Below are 16,804 nucleotides of genomic sequence, written 5' to 3' on the forward strand. Positions count from 1 at the left end.
TTGTTTTGCTGTTCTTCAGTAGCCCGACTCTTGGGCACATGAGCATCTACATGGCGCACTTTTACAACCATATTCTTTGTTCGGGCAGCAATGTCTTTCCACAGTTCAGCAGCCCAAATAGGTTTACCCCTTCTTTGCCAGTTATTTTGCTCCCACTGCTGTAACCACCCCCATAAGGCATTTGCCACCATCCATGAGTCAGTGTAAAGATAGAGCATTGGCCACCTCTCCCGTTCAGCGACATCTAAGGCCAGTTGGACAGCCTTTACCTCTGCAAATTGGCTTGATTCGCCTTTCCCTTCAGTGGCCTCTGCAACTTGCCGTGTGGGGCTCCACACAGCAGATTTCCATCTGCGATGCTTTCCCACAATACGACACGAGCCATCTGTGAACAGGGCATATTTCTTTTCGTTCTCTGGTAGTTCATTGTATGGTGGGGCCTCTTTAGCACGTGACACTTCTTCTCCTGGTGGTGTTCCAAACTTTTTACCTTCAGGCCAGTCCATGATGACCTCTAGGATTCCTGGACGGCTGAGGTTCCCCATCCGTGCTCGTTGTGTAATCAGTGCAATCCACTTGCTCCATGTGGCATCAGTAGCATGATGGGTGGAGGGAACCTTTCCTTTAAACATCCAGTTCAGCACTGGCAGTCGAGGTGCCAGAAGGAGCTGTGTTTCAGTACCAACTACTTCAGAAGCAGCCCGAACCCCCTCATATGCAGCTAAGATCTCCTTCTCAGTTGGAGTGTAGCCCTCTTCTGACCCCCTGTAGGCTCGACTCCAGAATCCCAGGGGTCGGCCTCGGGTCTCTCCTGATGCTCTTTGCCACAAACTCCAAGTGGGACCGTTCCCGCCAGCAGCAGTATAGAGGATGTTCTTTATACCCTGTCCCGTCCGTACTGGCCCTAGAGCCACGGCACGGGCTATCTCCTGTTTAATTTGTTCAAAAGCCTGCTGCTGCTCAGGGCCCCATGTAAACTCATTTCTCATTCGTGTCACATAATAAAGGGGGCTTACAATGAGGCTGTAGTTTGGAACATGCATTCTCCAAAAGCCCACTGCACCCAGGAAAGATTGTGTCTCTCTTTTGCTAGTGGGTGGAGACATAGCAGTGATTTTGTCGATCACATCTGTCGGGATGTAACGACGGCCATCTTGCCACTTTATGCCTAGGAACTGAATCTCCTGGGCAGGTCCTTTCACTTTGCTTCGCTTAATAGCAAAACCAGCACTCAGAAGAATTTGGATTATTTGCTCTCCTTTCGTGAAGACTTCTTCTGCTGTATCGCCCCACACAATGATGTCATCAATGTACTGCAGGTGCTCAGGAGCACTGCCCTGTTCCAATACGGTTTGGATCAATCCATGGCAAATGGTCGGGCTGTGTTTCCACCCCTGGGGCAAACGGTTCCAGGTATACTGAACGCCCCTCCAGGTGAAAGCAAACTGTGGCTTACATTCTTTGGCCAAAGGAATGGAAAAGAAGGCATTAGCAATGTCAATGGTGGCATACCATTTGGCCGCTTTTGACTCCAGTTCATACTGGAGTTCTAACATATCCGGCACAGCAGCACTCAGTGGGGGTGTGACTTCATTCAGGCCACGGTAGTCTACCGTCAGCCTCCATTCTCCACTGGCTTTACGCACTGGCCATATGGGGCTGTTAAAAGGCGAGTGAGTTTTGCTGATCACTCCCTGGCTCTCTAGTTGACGAATTAACTTATGAATGGGGAGCAAGGAATCCCTGTTGGTGCGGTACTGCCGCCTGTGCACCGTTTTTGTGGCAATCGGTACCTGCTGCTCTTTTACTTGCAGCAGCCCCACAACAGACGGATCTTCTGACAGGCCAGGCAAAACAGACAGCTGCTTAATGTTGTCTGTGTCCACAGCAGCTATTCCAAAGGCCCATCGATACCCCTTAGGATCCTTGAAATGCCCCCTTCTGAGATAATCAATACCTAGTATACATGGAGCCCCTGGGCCCGTCACAATAGGATGTTTTTGCCAGTCCTTACCAGTGAGGCTTATCTCAGCCTCCAACACAGTCAATTCTTGAGAGCCCCCGGTCACTCCAGAAATATGGATTGATTCTGTCCCTTCATGACTCGAGGGCATCAGAGTGCACTGTGCACCAGTGTCCACCAGGGCCTTATATTTCAGTGGTTCTGATGTGCCAGGCCATCGAATCCACACAGTCCAATATACTCTATTATCCCTTTCCCCCCCCTGACTGAGGGCAGGGCCCCTCTATTCATTACCTGTGGTAACTGGAGCAACTGCACTGGTGGTTGATCTGCCTTGTAATTCTTTCACCCGAGCTCGTAGTACGGGAGTAGGTTGACCGTGCCACTTCTTCATGTCTTCTCCATGGTCACGTAGGTAATACCATAAGACAATTCGCGGTGTATTACCCCTTACTTGAGCCGGAGAGCGTCTGCCTCTAACAGCTGAGATTTTTGATGGTGCACGTGAGAAGGAAAGTTCATTGTCTTTAGTTAGGTGGGCTCGCATAAATTTCATCATCTCCTTCATCTCCTTTGCTAGACTCATTTGATTATCCTGATCTTCATCAAGCGTCTCTGATACTGTTACAGGTTTGTCACGGTTAATCAGTTGAGACATTTGCTCCCGCGTTTCATTCAGTTGGTCGGTCACTTTTGAGATAGCGGCTACAGCAGCGTGAATGGGGGATAGCAACTGCTGATAGTTTTGGAGCGTAAGAATTAATTCATAAATTAAGGGTGTTCTTTGTTGTTCGTTGTATCTGTCACACGCTGACATTAGTGTAGAGGCATATTTGTCCGGCGCTGTTGTCACGAGTTTCTGCCATATCTCAGGCGTTGTCCTCACTCTTTCAGGGTCGCGGTTTTGTTGTGGGTGGTTAGGAACAAAGTTAGGGTCATACAACATTTCCACCACGCCTATTTCCCTCAAATACTGGATACCCTTTTCTACTGTATCCCATTTTTTCATCACAATCTTCAAGCCATTTTTGAAGGGATACTTTTCCTTCACGGCTATTAACACTCGTTCCCAGAGGGAGGCAGACTCATCCGAACACCGACTAATTCCTCTATCAATAGCTGGATCTCTGGCAATGGCGCCTAGCTGGCGAGCTTCATTACCATCCAGAGACAAGCTATGGGCCCCACTGTCCCAACAGCGAACCAACCAGGAAACAAGACTTTCATTCGGGTGCCGTGTAAACTCCTTTCTTGAACCTTGGATTTCAGTCATCTTTAGAGGCCGGCGAGTAGTAATAGAGATTTCTTCTTCATCACTCTCTTCTGCACGTCTCTTAGTTTTCCCTTTTGCCTTTCGCGATGGTGGTGGTTCTGAGGAGGGCCCCTCGCCTGGATCTTTCTCCTCCTCCTCCTCTTCTTCTCTTTTTCGTTCAAGACGCGAAGACACTCGTTTCCATTTCTTGCCCTCCACAGGAGCAACCGGTATTGTTACTGGTGTCTCCTTTGATTGATTAGATTTGACTTGGGGATTTTCCCCTTTGGCTTGAACCTCAGCTCGGAAACTCTCTCTCTCCAGAATGGTATTATATAGGGCACGGTAAGCACAAGCCAAACCCCAAATAAGTTGTACCTCCCTAGATTTATGTAAGTCGCATAGTCCCTGACTCAAATACTGGCTTAATTTCTCAGGATCCCACAGGTGTTCAAGAGTAAAATCCCATGACATTGCGGGTCCCCATGCTTCTAAGACCTTTCCTAAACCTCTCCATATTCCCTGCCAGTCATCATTCTCTAGTTTTGGAGGAGACTCCTTATTACGAATGCGTTGGAGTACATTCAGGAAAATTAACGACATGCACACCAACATGAGTATTAATTCAAGATTCGAAAAACGTTTGACAAACCGAGAAGAAAACCTGGAGACTGGTCTGAACATTGTGTTGTTTGTAAAATTAGCTATTCCATTTGGGATGTAGCTGTTTGTGAAATTAGCCATTCCTTCTGGGATGTAGTTGTTTGTGAAATTAGCCATTCCTTCTGGGATGTAAATGTCAAAATTCAAATCATACCACATTGCAAGTAGGTAAAACATAGGTGTCTCCATCAGTGCCCTTAGGTAGCTATATACTGATGCAATTCCAAAACACGTAAGTGTGAGATGGATTATTGGCCAGTAGGTTGTGAGTAACACCATTGCTTTAAATCCTTTACACAGTGCCCCCACGATAACGAGTGGGTTCATCGGTGGTGCCTGCTAAAAGGGGTTAATGAATTGAAGCTAACAAGAGGAGGAGAAAAAAAAAGAAAAAAAGGCACTACCCAGACTAAGTAGTGCTCAAAGTTTACAAATATCCCAGAACACTGGCAGTACGCCTAATCTTTCAAGGTCAGGTTTTCCAGCACAGAAACCTGAACTACTGATAATGCTCCCTAACGAAGCTCTCTAAGAGCAGAGAGAAAAAAAGATTCGTTCTAAAAGCTAAAAAGCAGTCGAGCCCCACGTTGGGCGCCAAAAATCTGTCACGGAGTTGACCAGATCAATCTATGTCCGTGACAGGGGCGACAGGCCTCTGCCCTCCCCCCCCCCCCCACCCCAGTCCCACAAAAATGGGAAGGAAGGAAGGGAGGAAAAGAGCAGCAGCAACAATCTATGGAGGAAAACTTATTTTACTATAATATCGGAATACAAAATAACACAATATATACAATTTAGTTGAAATTGAGATTAATAAATCAGACAAGATGAGAGAGAGAGAGTTCCCGGGACCGAGTCAAACCTGAGAAGGTTGGAACGGCTAGGAAAGCACCCTCCAGCACCCACTGCAAGGCAGCAAGAGCCCGCCCCCCCACCCCGGAAGGGTCAGATCCCGTGACTGCTGTAATGTACAGGGATAGGTACTTGGAATTGGGGCAGTGACATTTTAATACCCCGTACACTACATGATGTTTTGATGTGGAATACTGAAACCATAAAAAAAACAAAACAAAAACAAAAACATAGAACCATGACAACGACTATTGGCCTACCTGTGAACACTTTACCTGGAATCACCAAGAAGTTGTCAGAAGCAAGTTCTTCATAAGCAGAAAACTATGCCTTTAGAAGACTGTCATCTTAAAAAATGAAGTTTAAAGTAGAAAAGGAAAAAAACAAAACAACAATGCTAAAGTTTTGAAAGAAACATAGAGAAACATTCCATTGCAAATTTCCTTTCTAAACAGCAAACTTTCTATTCACTTTATGTCTTAACAAAGTAATCAGCATCTGAGGAAAAAAAAAAATCTTTAATGCCCTAAGCACAGCTCAGGGAAACTTTAATCTTTTTTAAAAGGAAATGGGAATGGGGGAATGGTAATGGGCTTATTTAGGACACGAGGAAAAGAGATTCCCTAGTATACAAAAACAAGATTAAATGCTGCTTAGACACAGTCAATACCACTAGACATTTCTACTGTGATAGATATATATCAAAAGATACTCCATGGTTCTCACACTCAGGACAAAAAATGTGTATGCAGATTCTAAATGTTGGAGGTTAATACAACGAACACAAAACAACAAGCATTATCTGAGGCTACTGACTTTGTAAGCAAGTGAAAAGTTGTTCTTAAATATAACTGCATTAGATACGGCAAATACAGATTTGCATTTTGTTTGTAGTAGAGCTGAATAAGTGTAAGTTTGAGAATATTTGTCACAGTATATTCTTGCTTTTACTCCAACTGTTCTCCCGTGCTTTGCCTATGCAATCTTAAACACAACAGAAACACATTAACAAGCTTTGACAGTATGCCAAGTAGGACAAATATCTTCATCTGAAGATACACAGTCCTGAAAACTCTACTCTGTAAAACTACAGTTATGCTGACGACAAGTATAAAACAACCAAAAATCTGCAGATAATTGATAATTTCCCCCAAAGAGGAACCCTGCCTGAAGCTACACAGTATTTTGTGGTTTTTTTTTTTTTAATTTCAATTTCTAGAGCAAAAGGAAAAAATGAATTTTTCATCTTAGAGTGGAATTCTAGCAGATGACATCCTCTTGCCTGAATACTCTGCAATGCCACTGCAAGGTTTTGTTCATACAAGCACTGTTTCTGGTATCTGTGACCTTGAAAAAAAATCAGGAGCTTCATTAGTGAAGAATGAAAACTTCAGTATTTTTGTCTCTAAAATATTCTAAAAATTGAGCTTCCCCGCAGCTAACTTGCTTGTACATGTAGATTACTCAAATGTATAAATTGCCTGCTGGGAGGAAGTCAGAAAACCACAGAAGTAAGCAGTATGCTTTGTTGCTGTCATCACGTTTTTTGCTTTTTTTGTGTGTGTCTTTAAATTAAAAAAAAAGGAAAAAATAGATTTTGCCTTAGAAAATGTATTTTTTCTAAAACAGAGGAGTTTAAATTATCATTTATCACAATTCTCATAATTTTATGATTCCTCTAAGACCATCTACATTCAGTGCATTCTTCCAGTAGTTTCTTTTAGTTCTACATTAAAATTCAGCTTTAAATCTAAATACATGCAGAGTATGCAATACGCTCCTACTGTCCTATATACATTTATGCAAAGTGGTCAACATTATGAAAAAGAAAATATATTTGGAATTTCCATTCACTAAGATTTTCAACATATTATTAGTACCACTCTTGACAATCTTGTTGTATCCTTTCAAGAGCTACAGGCTTTTAAATGTACACAGATATCTCAGGTATAGAAATATTTTATATAAATATATGCATATGTACCCTACAAGTAATCTGGGATACAGGTACACAGTATTTCTGCTGTTGACCAAGCCTTTTGATAGTCATGCTTTACTTTAATAATAAATGTTTTAGACTTGGAACAACTTTATTCAGAAGGTCTACGTGTTTTTCAAGTTCATCTTCATAAAATTAGATACTTAGCTGCAGATTGTTGAAAAACAGAAAGACTTCAGTCTATTTCTGTCATATAGAGCTCTCAGCACTGTTCTGTTCCTATCAGAATTGTTGAAGGTCTTAGAGTTTCAGAGCTTTATAAATATCTGAAGGAGTAAGGCCTGCAAATAAAAAATATAAGAGGATAGTGGAGAAAAATACTTTCAAAAAGATATCAATATTAAATAAATCACTATTTTTAGATATTCTATTATTTCAGATCTCTTATATTACATTTCAGAATCATTCCTGTGAAAATATGTCTCAACTATTACAATACATATTTAACAAAATCTATTCATGGAAATCCTCATCTGCTCTGAGATGAATGCTATTATAATTGTTTTAGTTCTATATGGAGACAAATGACTGATCAACTGCTGTAATGGAATTTTTAATGAAACATTCACATTTCTGGCTTACTGAGCATACCACTGTGATCTGTGGACTAACAGAATGAATATTTTTTTTAATCTATCTCTACCTCCTAGGTGAAATTATGCTGTATTGTACTTCTTTGTAAATGCTTACTTTCAGGAAAAAAAAATGTTGTTAGTGATAGATGCACTTTATTTCAGATATGTACAGATTCTGTATGACAGAGAAGTGTCTAAAATTTGATAAAAGACTTCAGAATAGATAATCTGTCTCTAAAAATACATTTTAAGCTTAGTGTAGACTTTCTGGTACCATCTGATATTTTATTCTATATCTCACCCAACTCTATTAATTTGAATATCCTTTTTCATACTGGAATTAAGAAGGCACCCCTAAAGCTATGTCTGGATTAGAAACCAGAGTCAGATCTCCAGAAGAACTCCAGGTTGGGTAGCTAAACTGCAAAATTCTGATGAGTTTTCAGTATTCTGCAGCTTACACAAGGTTACACAAATAGAAGCTGAACGCTTCAACATTTTGCTAGTGAAGTCAGCATGAGGCATTTGCTTTCACATGACATCAGCATTTAAAACTCTGATCTCTAGGCCTAAACCATTTTCTTTGCAATATTAGAGCAGAAAATGACAACTAAGGTTCTCAGCTGTGAATTGCTTAGTATTCTAATGTTTGTTTAAATATTGGTAAGAATTGTGTGTAGAAGAGGGGTTGAGAATGGAAAAGAGCTGGCAGGTATTCTTTCCAATGCTCTCTTTGTTCTTTTTTCCTCTTTAGTAAACACCTGTTTTTAAGAGCATGCAGTTAAGATCACAGAACAGCAATTACTTCAAGTATTTCTTTTCACCTTAAGTTAGTCTATGCCTTCTGGTACTTATATCTTTTTACAATTCAGGAGACTTTGACACCAGTAGAAAGGCTAAAGTAATCATACAGACCAATTTGGGTCACCAGAGCATTGGCTGACATGATGTTGCATTTTATATATATCAGAACTTTTATATATATATATATATATATATACACACACACACACACACACAGTCCTGATCATACAAACAACTATTCATTTCTAAGCTTAATTTTAATATACACAGACCTCCCCTGAAGCCCCATGGTCACCTGCCACCACAATATGTTCAATATAAGACAAAAGACTAAAAGTTTTTGCTATTCTGTGTATAATAAAGACATCACTGGCCTAAGTTTCAAAAACATTAGATGGAGAAATGTCTGTTTAGGAATAATTCTGTGCATGATATTTTTGCTACTTAATTCTGAAGCAACAAACAAAGAAGACCATTTAATTCATACCTAATGCAATTTTAGCCATCCATGTTCCTATAGTGTTCTATCAATCTTTCATGTTAACCTGTTCCTTGTCTGCAAACTTTGTTAGAAATATTAGGCTAGTTCAGCACCAATAAAGTCAATAGCAAAATTCCCATTAATTGGCCAGAATCTCACTCACTATGTTGTGAGCTCTGAAAAGAAATTGCCATCCTTCTAAAAGCAAAAGTAAGACACTGCCATTTTACCATGCTGGAAAACCGTTATGGCTTGGAGCTGCCATACATCTGCTTCTGTACATAGCATCTTCTGGTAAAGACAGGAGAGAAGTGTTGAGCAGCAGTGTCAGGAAGCAGTTATATCTACTTGAGTTTCACAGTCAGATCCCCAGAACACATAAGCTACTATCCCTTCAGATCATATACATATAACAGGATTAATTTAGTGTACACTAACAACAGCATACAGCAAAGGTTATCTTGACACTTCCTTTCTAAGACCTTTTCCAGAACTTCAAAATTATTCCAGGCCCTGTTTTGAATAGATATATTTGGAAAGGCAAGAAAAGTCTATTAGTTTTCACAGAAAAAAACAGAAGTGAAGTGGAAGGAGAAAAGGAAAAAGGAAAAATAAAGACTGCATCTTAAAACACACAGATGGAGCAGAAACCTCCAATAAAATTCTCAACCTAATAAAAATAACAGAACCTTTGCCTTCATGATCAATACCATAATTCTCTAGAAAATGCAGTGTTCTTCTGGCTCCTCTGCAACTAAAACTAGTAGGAGACTTGTGTGACTCTTGAAACCTATGACGTGGGATAAATTCCACTGTTTTCACTTAAAGTCTCATGTAAAGTGTTTATGCCATGTTCAGGGCATGTGTGACAAAAGCACCTGTTTCTGTCTCTGAATTCTGCCCCTGAATATCAATCTGCCTCAATTTTAAAATGCCACAGACATCACACAACCCTTAGAGCTGTAATCTTATATATTTCTCACAGCTGTAAACTTAAACAACGGCAAAATTTACTCTGATGCAAAATCCAGTGTTATTACAGGTCCAGTTGCCAGTCTTTTAATGCAAACCTGCTTTTCCATATGACTGAAATTGACATCTCAATTGCTTGTGCACAAATGCCAGGGGGCAATATATGTATTTTTTTAACTGTAGGCCGTAAGCTTTCCTTTCATTCAAGCACGCATTCATTACTTCCCCAGCATCCTAAAAAAAAAAACCCCAACACCAAAGTTAAAGAGACTCTTCAGAGGTTATTCAGCTTATCCCTTTGCTTCGAGGCAGAATGAACTATACTTTAACCATTCCTAACAGATGTTTGTCTAACCTGTTCTTGAATATCACCACCATCAGAGATTGCACCACCTCTCGAGGCATTCTCTTCTAATAGTTCTTTACCCCTTAAAAGTCTTTCATAATGTCTAATGTAAATGTTCACTGCTGCAATTTCAGCTAATTACCTCTTGCACTCTTCGTAAGAGACCTAGAGAAAATCTAGGTTTTTCATTTTTTATGCTTTTGAAGTCTTTTCACAACAGATTTATTTTATGCAGGCTTAGCGACCCCAGTTTTAACACCTAAGAAAAAGTAAGTGAACAAAGTTTTAGACAAGAAAACATAACAAGACCAATATTCTTAGAAAGAAAAAAGTAGATCCCATTCTGGACCTACTATCTTTATCTGTGATCATATACAATAAAACATTTTAACAATGGTCATTTATCATGTTCCTCAAGAGAACCAATAAAATGCAATGAATACACATCCTCTGATGTTGCACAGATACAAAATGTATAGTTTGTTTACAAACCAATATTACTGAATGTAAAATGAAGCAACATTTTAAAAAAATATATTGGTAAAGGTCCAAAGTTTACATTTTCTAAAATATTAAATTCACGTTTTATTTACAAACCAGCCTTCAAACGATTATTGGCATTTTAAGATAATTGCTTAACCTGACGGGTACATGAAAATAACGAAGCTGTATAAAAGCAAACAAACAAAACAATAAGCAAAGTTTCATAGAACAGTTCCAAAAATGCTATTTTCAATTTCTATTTAGAAATGCAAAATGTGATCTACTACACAGTAACTTACCAGAAACTGGTCTAACACTTTCATATGCTATAGGTATCGCAAATGATCAATGTTGTCCAACCATGTGCCAAAAATAATGCATTTTTTGCCCATTCCTACTTCAAATGAAGTGTTGACAATAGTTGAGTATTTACAAATTTTAAATAAAGGCTCGATATCCCTTTGGATCATATTATCACTATTTTTGTGTCTTCTCTTGTTAACTACACATAGCAGACTGCAATCCAAAGATGACTTATTTTGTTGACTCTGTGAGTTAACAGTTAAACTAGCAGCAGCTTGTCTGAAAAAACAACAAAAAAAAAAAACATGACAGGAAACTCCAGGTAACAGACTACAAGTGAACACTGATTCTGAATCAATTTAAGACTGAAATCACCCAATGAAGTCTCCCTCTTGCTGAGTGGCAGTGTGCCAGACAGTGGAATTCTTTAAAGGTGAGCAGGACTTACAAGTTGGTACAACCAGCTAAAATAGAAAATCCCAGTCTGAACACTGCTGGCAGGTAATGCAATAGGCCATGGCTGTGCCCTGTGCTCCAGCAGTGAATTTCGGTCACTTGCCAGTGCACTTAATCCTCCTGTGCTGCTCTTTGCCTTGACTGTGCTAGGTTAGGAGGAGTGAAAGCTGTATAACAGAAGCTATCATGTCAGGCTGCAAATGAGCTTTAACTCATTTCTACCAGGTCCCATTAAGGAAAATAGCTCTTTCTCCATGTTGCACCTTTTTTCCTTGTAGTTCTGTTCCATATCCTGGGGCCTCCTGAACTAACACAGAAACAAATAAGTCAGACACTTTTTCCTCATAGAAGGAACTGGCAAGTGCAAGACCCTTCTTTGCCAGCCTGGACCATGGTGAATAATGTAGTTTTTTTTTAGGAAAGCGAGTACTTCCTAGTTAATAAAACTTGCCACCTCAGTTAAAATGAAAGGATATTTGAGGGAGTGGAAAAAAAAAAAAAAAAAAAAAAAAAAAAGAGGAATTAAAAAGCATAGGGAATAATTTCTTGCTTCTTTCTCAAGAATTGTAAGCCTAACACCTTCAAAATTATGAAAAACTATTTCCTTTCTGCTTCTAATTTTATGAGCTATCCGCATTTTAGACATCATTCACTGATTTTGATGTCTATATTGTATGCAGTATTCCATGCTTGATAAAGCAAAATATCCTCCAGTGATGATCCCTGTTTTATAGAGAAATTGATCATAACCTTAAAATAAATCAGCTATTAGTGCATTATACTGCTAATGACAACAAAACTATTTTATATTCTAACAATACCCATCTCTGAATTTTTTAAAATACCTAACTGAACAATGCCTTCTGTTCCTATGTAGCATTCAAATCCAATAAAAATAGTTGTGGTTTTTTTTTTTTTCAAAAGATAATTATTGGTCTAAATGTATATCAACAATAGATTTTGTTCATTTTAATATCTTATATTATTTTTGATAAAGTTTCTGGGTGTTTTTCTTTCTTTCTTTTTTTTTTTTTTTTTTTTTTTTTTTTTTAACTACAAGCTATAGTTTCTAATTGCTGCTCTGCTTCAGCAGCCATAGCTGCTGCCTGTAACTGTTCTGTTTCACTCTGGATGGAATTGGCTGTAGTAACTTGTTTTCTTTCACTGTGCATATTGTTCTCATGCCTCTTTAGATCTGATGCTTTAGCAAATGCTTTAGTGCAGGAACTGCAGACAAAAGGTTTCTCTCCCCGGTGTCTTCTTTCATGGTCTTTGAGGTGGGACTTGTGCTTGAAAGCTTTATCGCACATGTGGCATGCAAATGGCCTCTCATTACTGTGAACTCTTTCATGCTTTTTTAAGTCCGGTGCACGAATAAAAGACTTTCCACATACCTCGCAACTGTAAGGCTTGTAACCTGTGTGTATTTTCAGATGCTCTTTCAAATGAGCTTGTGTGGTAAAGCCCTTTGTACACATTTCACAAACAAATGGTCTATCAGCAGTGTGTAGCTTTTCATGTTTTCTCAGTCGTGCCTCATCAGAAAAGGTCTTACCACAAGCCTGACATACAATGTGTTCCCTATGACCATAAAGCAGATATTCAAACTTCATATCCCCAGCTGCTGTCGTCCAGCCTGGCGTCTGTTCATCTTTCACTTCACTTATGCCATCGTTAAATGTCAAAGCCTGGGGGGTTTGAGATCCTAAGTCTTTTGACTCCGTTGTTTCCATAGGCTCCACTTCTTGGCCATAGCAGTTTACCTTTCGAACCTCTTCACTTCCCAACTCCTTCAGAATCGCCTCCTGAACTCTCAGGGTAGTGGTTGGTGATTTCCCATCTTCCTGACTGGGGGGAGTTCCTTCCACTGTCACATCTGATGGACTGTCATCGTGATCTCCAATCTCTTCTACCTCATCATCCTGGGTATCATTAGGTTCCCCAATAGGACGGTTTATTTTCAGACAGTACTTGCTCTTGGACTGTGTGTTCTCTTCAGGACTCGATACATCACGTTTTTGAGAGCAGAGTTTATCCAGAAAACGAATACCAAGAATCTGGCCTGAAGACATCATCAAATTTACATCTTCCTTCTTAACAGAAATCTTTGCGGTGTACATGTAATTAAGAACTTCCTCAAAAATATCAGAACGAAGAAAATCTATTTCAATTACTGAGGAACTATCGACCTCTAGTTTTTTGAAAAGCTTTTTGAAGTAGGTACTGCAGGCAGCAAGCACACACCTATGTGCTCGGAATTTAACATCTTCAACCACGATAGCTATGTCACAAAATTCTCCTTCCAAACGTTGTTCATTTAATGTTTTCAAGAACACAGTTTTGTGATCGTCATCATTATATTTAATGGTTTCAGACATACTGATGAAAAACTCCTGTAAAATAACAAGGGAAAGTTTTGGGATAAAATAGGCTAAGTCATAAAATTCCACCAGCTGATGACATTTACGCTCTAAAACAAATGAAATATTTGGCTTAACAGGGTCAGAGAAGCCTTTCAGATTATCAAAGCATTACTTTGAAACCTCTTTGGAAATTAGAAATAAAGACATAAAAATATTCCCCTGGATTATAAGCTTTATAGACACAACTACTTATGTTGTGTTTTCTTTGTATTAAGAAATTAATTTATTTAAAGCTATATATTGATTCAGTCATCCAAAATTGAAAACTTCTTCTGAGAAGTTGCAATTTTCTCTAAATGCATGACCCAACAGTATGATAGTTCTTACAACTGAAGTAAATATTAGTAGTGAAAACAGCATAGAAAATGTGGCAGCATAACAAACTAAAAGTGAAATATGAAATACAAGCCTTACCATGAACAATGCAGGAAATTTTCTGAACAAACAATTATTAAATATTTGACGGATGATTAACCCTTACAAAGGGCCACCTTCAGCCTGAAAGACAGGAAAACATTAACATATTAAGAAATGATAAAATCTGTTTTATATTAGTGCATTAAAGCATGGCATTTTCAATTATTTAAAATGACACCACGCACTGTGCTAAAACACTCCGTTATTATTTAGACAGATTCTACAAATGACTGCACAAACTCATCTGATAATAGTTCTGTTGTTGCCATAAATCATGTTTACTTTCTGCTGGTTTCTTTACTTCTCTGACTGTTTTCCTGCTACTCACTCTTCCCTAGATCCAAAAGCCAGGAAAAACTCTACAGGACTCCACAAAGTCAATCTATTAGTTCATCCAGAAGAGGGGACAGTTTTCTGCTGAGTGAGGTGAGTAAGACCAGAGAAGAGCATGGCAAGCAGGCAAAGCAGCCCCAAGGATGGCACATTGGGCCACAGATGGATGCATGTCAAGAAACACCCAGGATATCAGATTTCCAAACAAACGGTGGAGACGTTTTGGCACAGAAACACTGAAAAATACAGAAGTGATATTATTCAGTTCCAATCTCCAACAGGCAGCCCTTGTGATAGGGGCAGGAAACACATGGGGGAGGGAGGCAGTCACTGAATGGCTTAGATTGGAAAGGACTTTAAAAATCCTAGAACTCCAACCTCCCTGCCATAGGCAGGGTTGCCAACTACTTGATCAGGTAAGCCAATATTTGGTTCAGACATCTCCCTCCATCACCTGTCATGCAGCTACTGGGAATGCCACTCCTCAGTGCCTATTTACCCTTGACCAGATATGAAAATGGAAGCAGCTGGTAGGTATGCAACTTCCACCCCTTGGCAATGGCTGTTTAATATGATGTAGAAACATTCAGCATCAGACAGCTTTTGCAAGCCTGGCATTGCAGCATATGGAACTATCGACTTGAAGAAAAAAAAAAAAAAGAAAAGAGAGAAAAAGAGAAAAAAAAGAAGAAACAAATGTTAAAATTATTTGGGCTATGCAGTCAGATGTTAAGATTGATCAGAAATGAAGTCAAACTCAGAAAGGAAGTGTATAAGTATGTGAAACAGGTAAAAGAAAACTAAGAAATATTGTGTGTGTTTTCCTGGGCTGCCTGGCTCTGCTGATCTAGAATGAGGCATCAAAGAATCAAGAAACTGAATTGGTAGGTACCCTTAAAGGACATTCAGTACAACCCTCCTGCAATGAACAGGGACACCTATAGCAGATCAGGTTGCTCACAGCCCCATTCAGCCTGACCTTGAGTGTCTCCAGGGATTAGGCATCCATCATCTTTCTGGGCAACCTGTTCCAGCACCTCACCACCCTTATAATAAAGTTTTGGTCCTTATATCCAATCCACCAAATGGCACGACTAACAATTCCAATAGGTTTCAGAGCTCTTTGCAAGCTGAGGAAAGCCCTGCTTCCCTTTTGAGCACACAGCAAAGTGCCACTGCTGACGATCTAGCAGTGATACCTTCTATTTTCATTAAACAATACACAATTTTGCTACGAATCTGTTAAGATCTGCTAAACGGGAATAAATTACCGAATGATTAACTAGCTGAAAGTCGTGTTGGTGAGCACACAGGAGTTTGGGATCGGGGAAAGAAACCAAACTCTGTAGCGGTATGCAGCAGGCACCCGAGTGGAGCACTGCAGCAAACTGAAGGAGCACCCCGTTGCCACCGCACTACTTATTGTTCGTCCCCTCACACAGCTTTTTCACCGCTGTGACCACGGCTGCTGCCGGGACTTCCATCTGAGCTCGTGACTGTCGCCGCGGCTCCTGCCGGCGCCGGCTCCCTTCTCTCCGCAGGACAGCTGCGCACCGTGCCCGTGCCCGCCCGCAGCCGGGCGCACGCCCGCTCCACGCACCCGCCGGCGAGGACGCGGCGCGGGCGGGCTCCCGCCGGGGCCCAACCCAGCTCAGCCGGGCCTCCGCGGCCCGCTCGCCGCCGCTCCACGGGAACCCGCGCTGCCGTCCCGCCGCCGGGGGCGCCCGCGAGCAGCGGCGGCCGCACTCCCGCGCCTCGCGGGGCTGCGCGCTCCCCCCCGGCCGCCCCAGCGCTCTCCTCGTGCTTCCCGCCTCCGGGCCGCGGCCGCGCGCCCCTTTGTTGCGGGGCAGAGCTGCTCCGGCCTCCGCCGCGGTGCTGGAGGCGGCGCAGCGCTGAGCGGAGGGAGGAAAGGAGAAGGAGGAGGGAGGGAAGGGGGCGCGCGCGCGCAGCACAACGGAGGAAGGGGGGGGGAGGAGGGCTGGCGCTTACCTGCCGCCCGCGCGCGCGCGGAACCGGGGAGCGCGGGGGCCGCCGCCGTCCGCCGCTGCCGCCGCGCGGGACGGGGAGAGGGGACCGGGGCGGGGGGGGGGAGGGAGAGGGAGGAAGGGAGGAGGGGGAGTGTGGGGAGGGGGCCGGGGGGGGGGTCTGCGCGCGTCTCTCCGGCCGCCACCGCCGCCTCCTGCACGAGCACTCAGTGCGCGCGCGCGCGCCGAGGGCGGGGGGGGGGGGGAAGGGGGAGCGTGCATGCGCGGTGCGAGCAGGGCGCGCCGGGCCGGGAGCGTGGCGCAGGCGGGGGCGAGAGCAGCGGGCGCGCTCCCCGCGCTTCCTCTCCCTTCCCCCCGTCCGAACTCCGTTCCGCTCCATCGGCCCTCTCGGAAGCTCCGCGCTCCTCTGAAAGGAGGAAGGAAGGAGGAGAGGAGTGCGCAAAGGCGTTCGGAAACAGCCCTTGCCTCAGCGGGAGCCGAGGGAACCGCTTGCGCCG

The 16,804-nt window shown here is 42.0% G+C and overlaps 1 protein-coding gene across 1 annotated transcript; it reads right to left on the reverse strand.

Moving 5' to 3' along the window:
* Window positions 1-12,198: 12,198 nt before the first annotated feature.
* Window positions 12,199-16,568, reverse strand: ZBTB14 (zinc finger and BTB domain containing 14; the record flags this gene model as incomplete). Its single annotated transcript, XM_079533877.1, has 3 exons — window positions 12,199-13,542; window positions 15,774-16,197; window positions 16,312-16,568. The coding sequence occupies 3 exons, from the start codon at window positions 16,566-16,568 to the stop codon at window positions 12,199-12,201; spliced, it is 2,025 nt and encodes a 674-aa protein (XP_079390003.1).
* Window positions 16,569-16,804: the final 236 nt, after the last annotated feature.

Source organism: Tetrao urogallus (assembly GCF_951394365.1).
Source record: "Tetrao urogallus genome assembly, chromosome: 3".
In the NCBI taxonomy this organism is placed as follows: Eukaryota; Metazoa; Chordata; class Aves; order Galliformes; family Phasianidae; genus Tetrao; species Tetrao urogallus.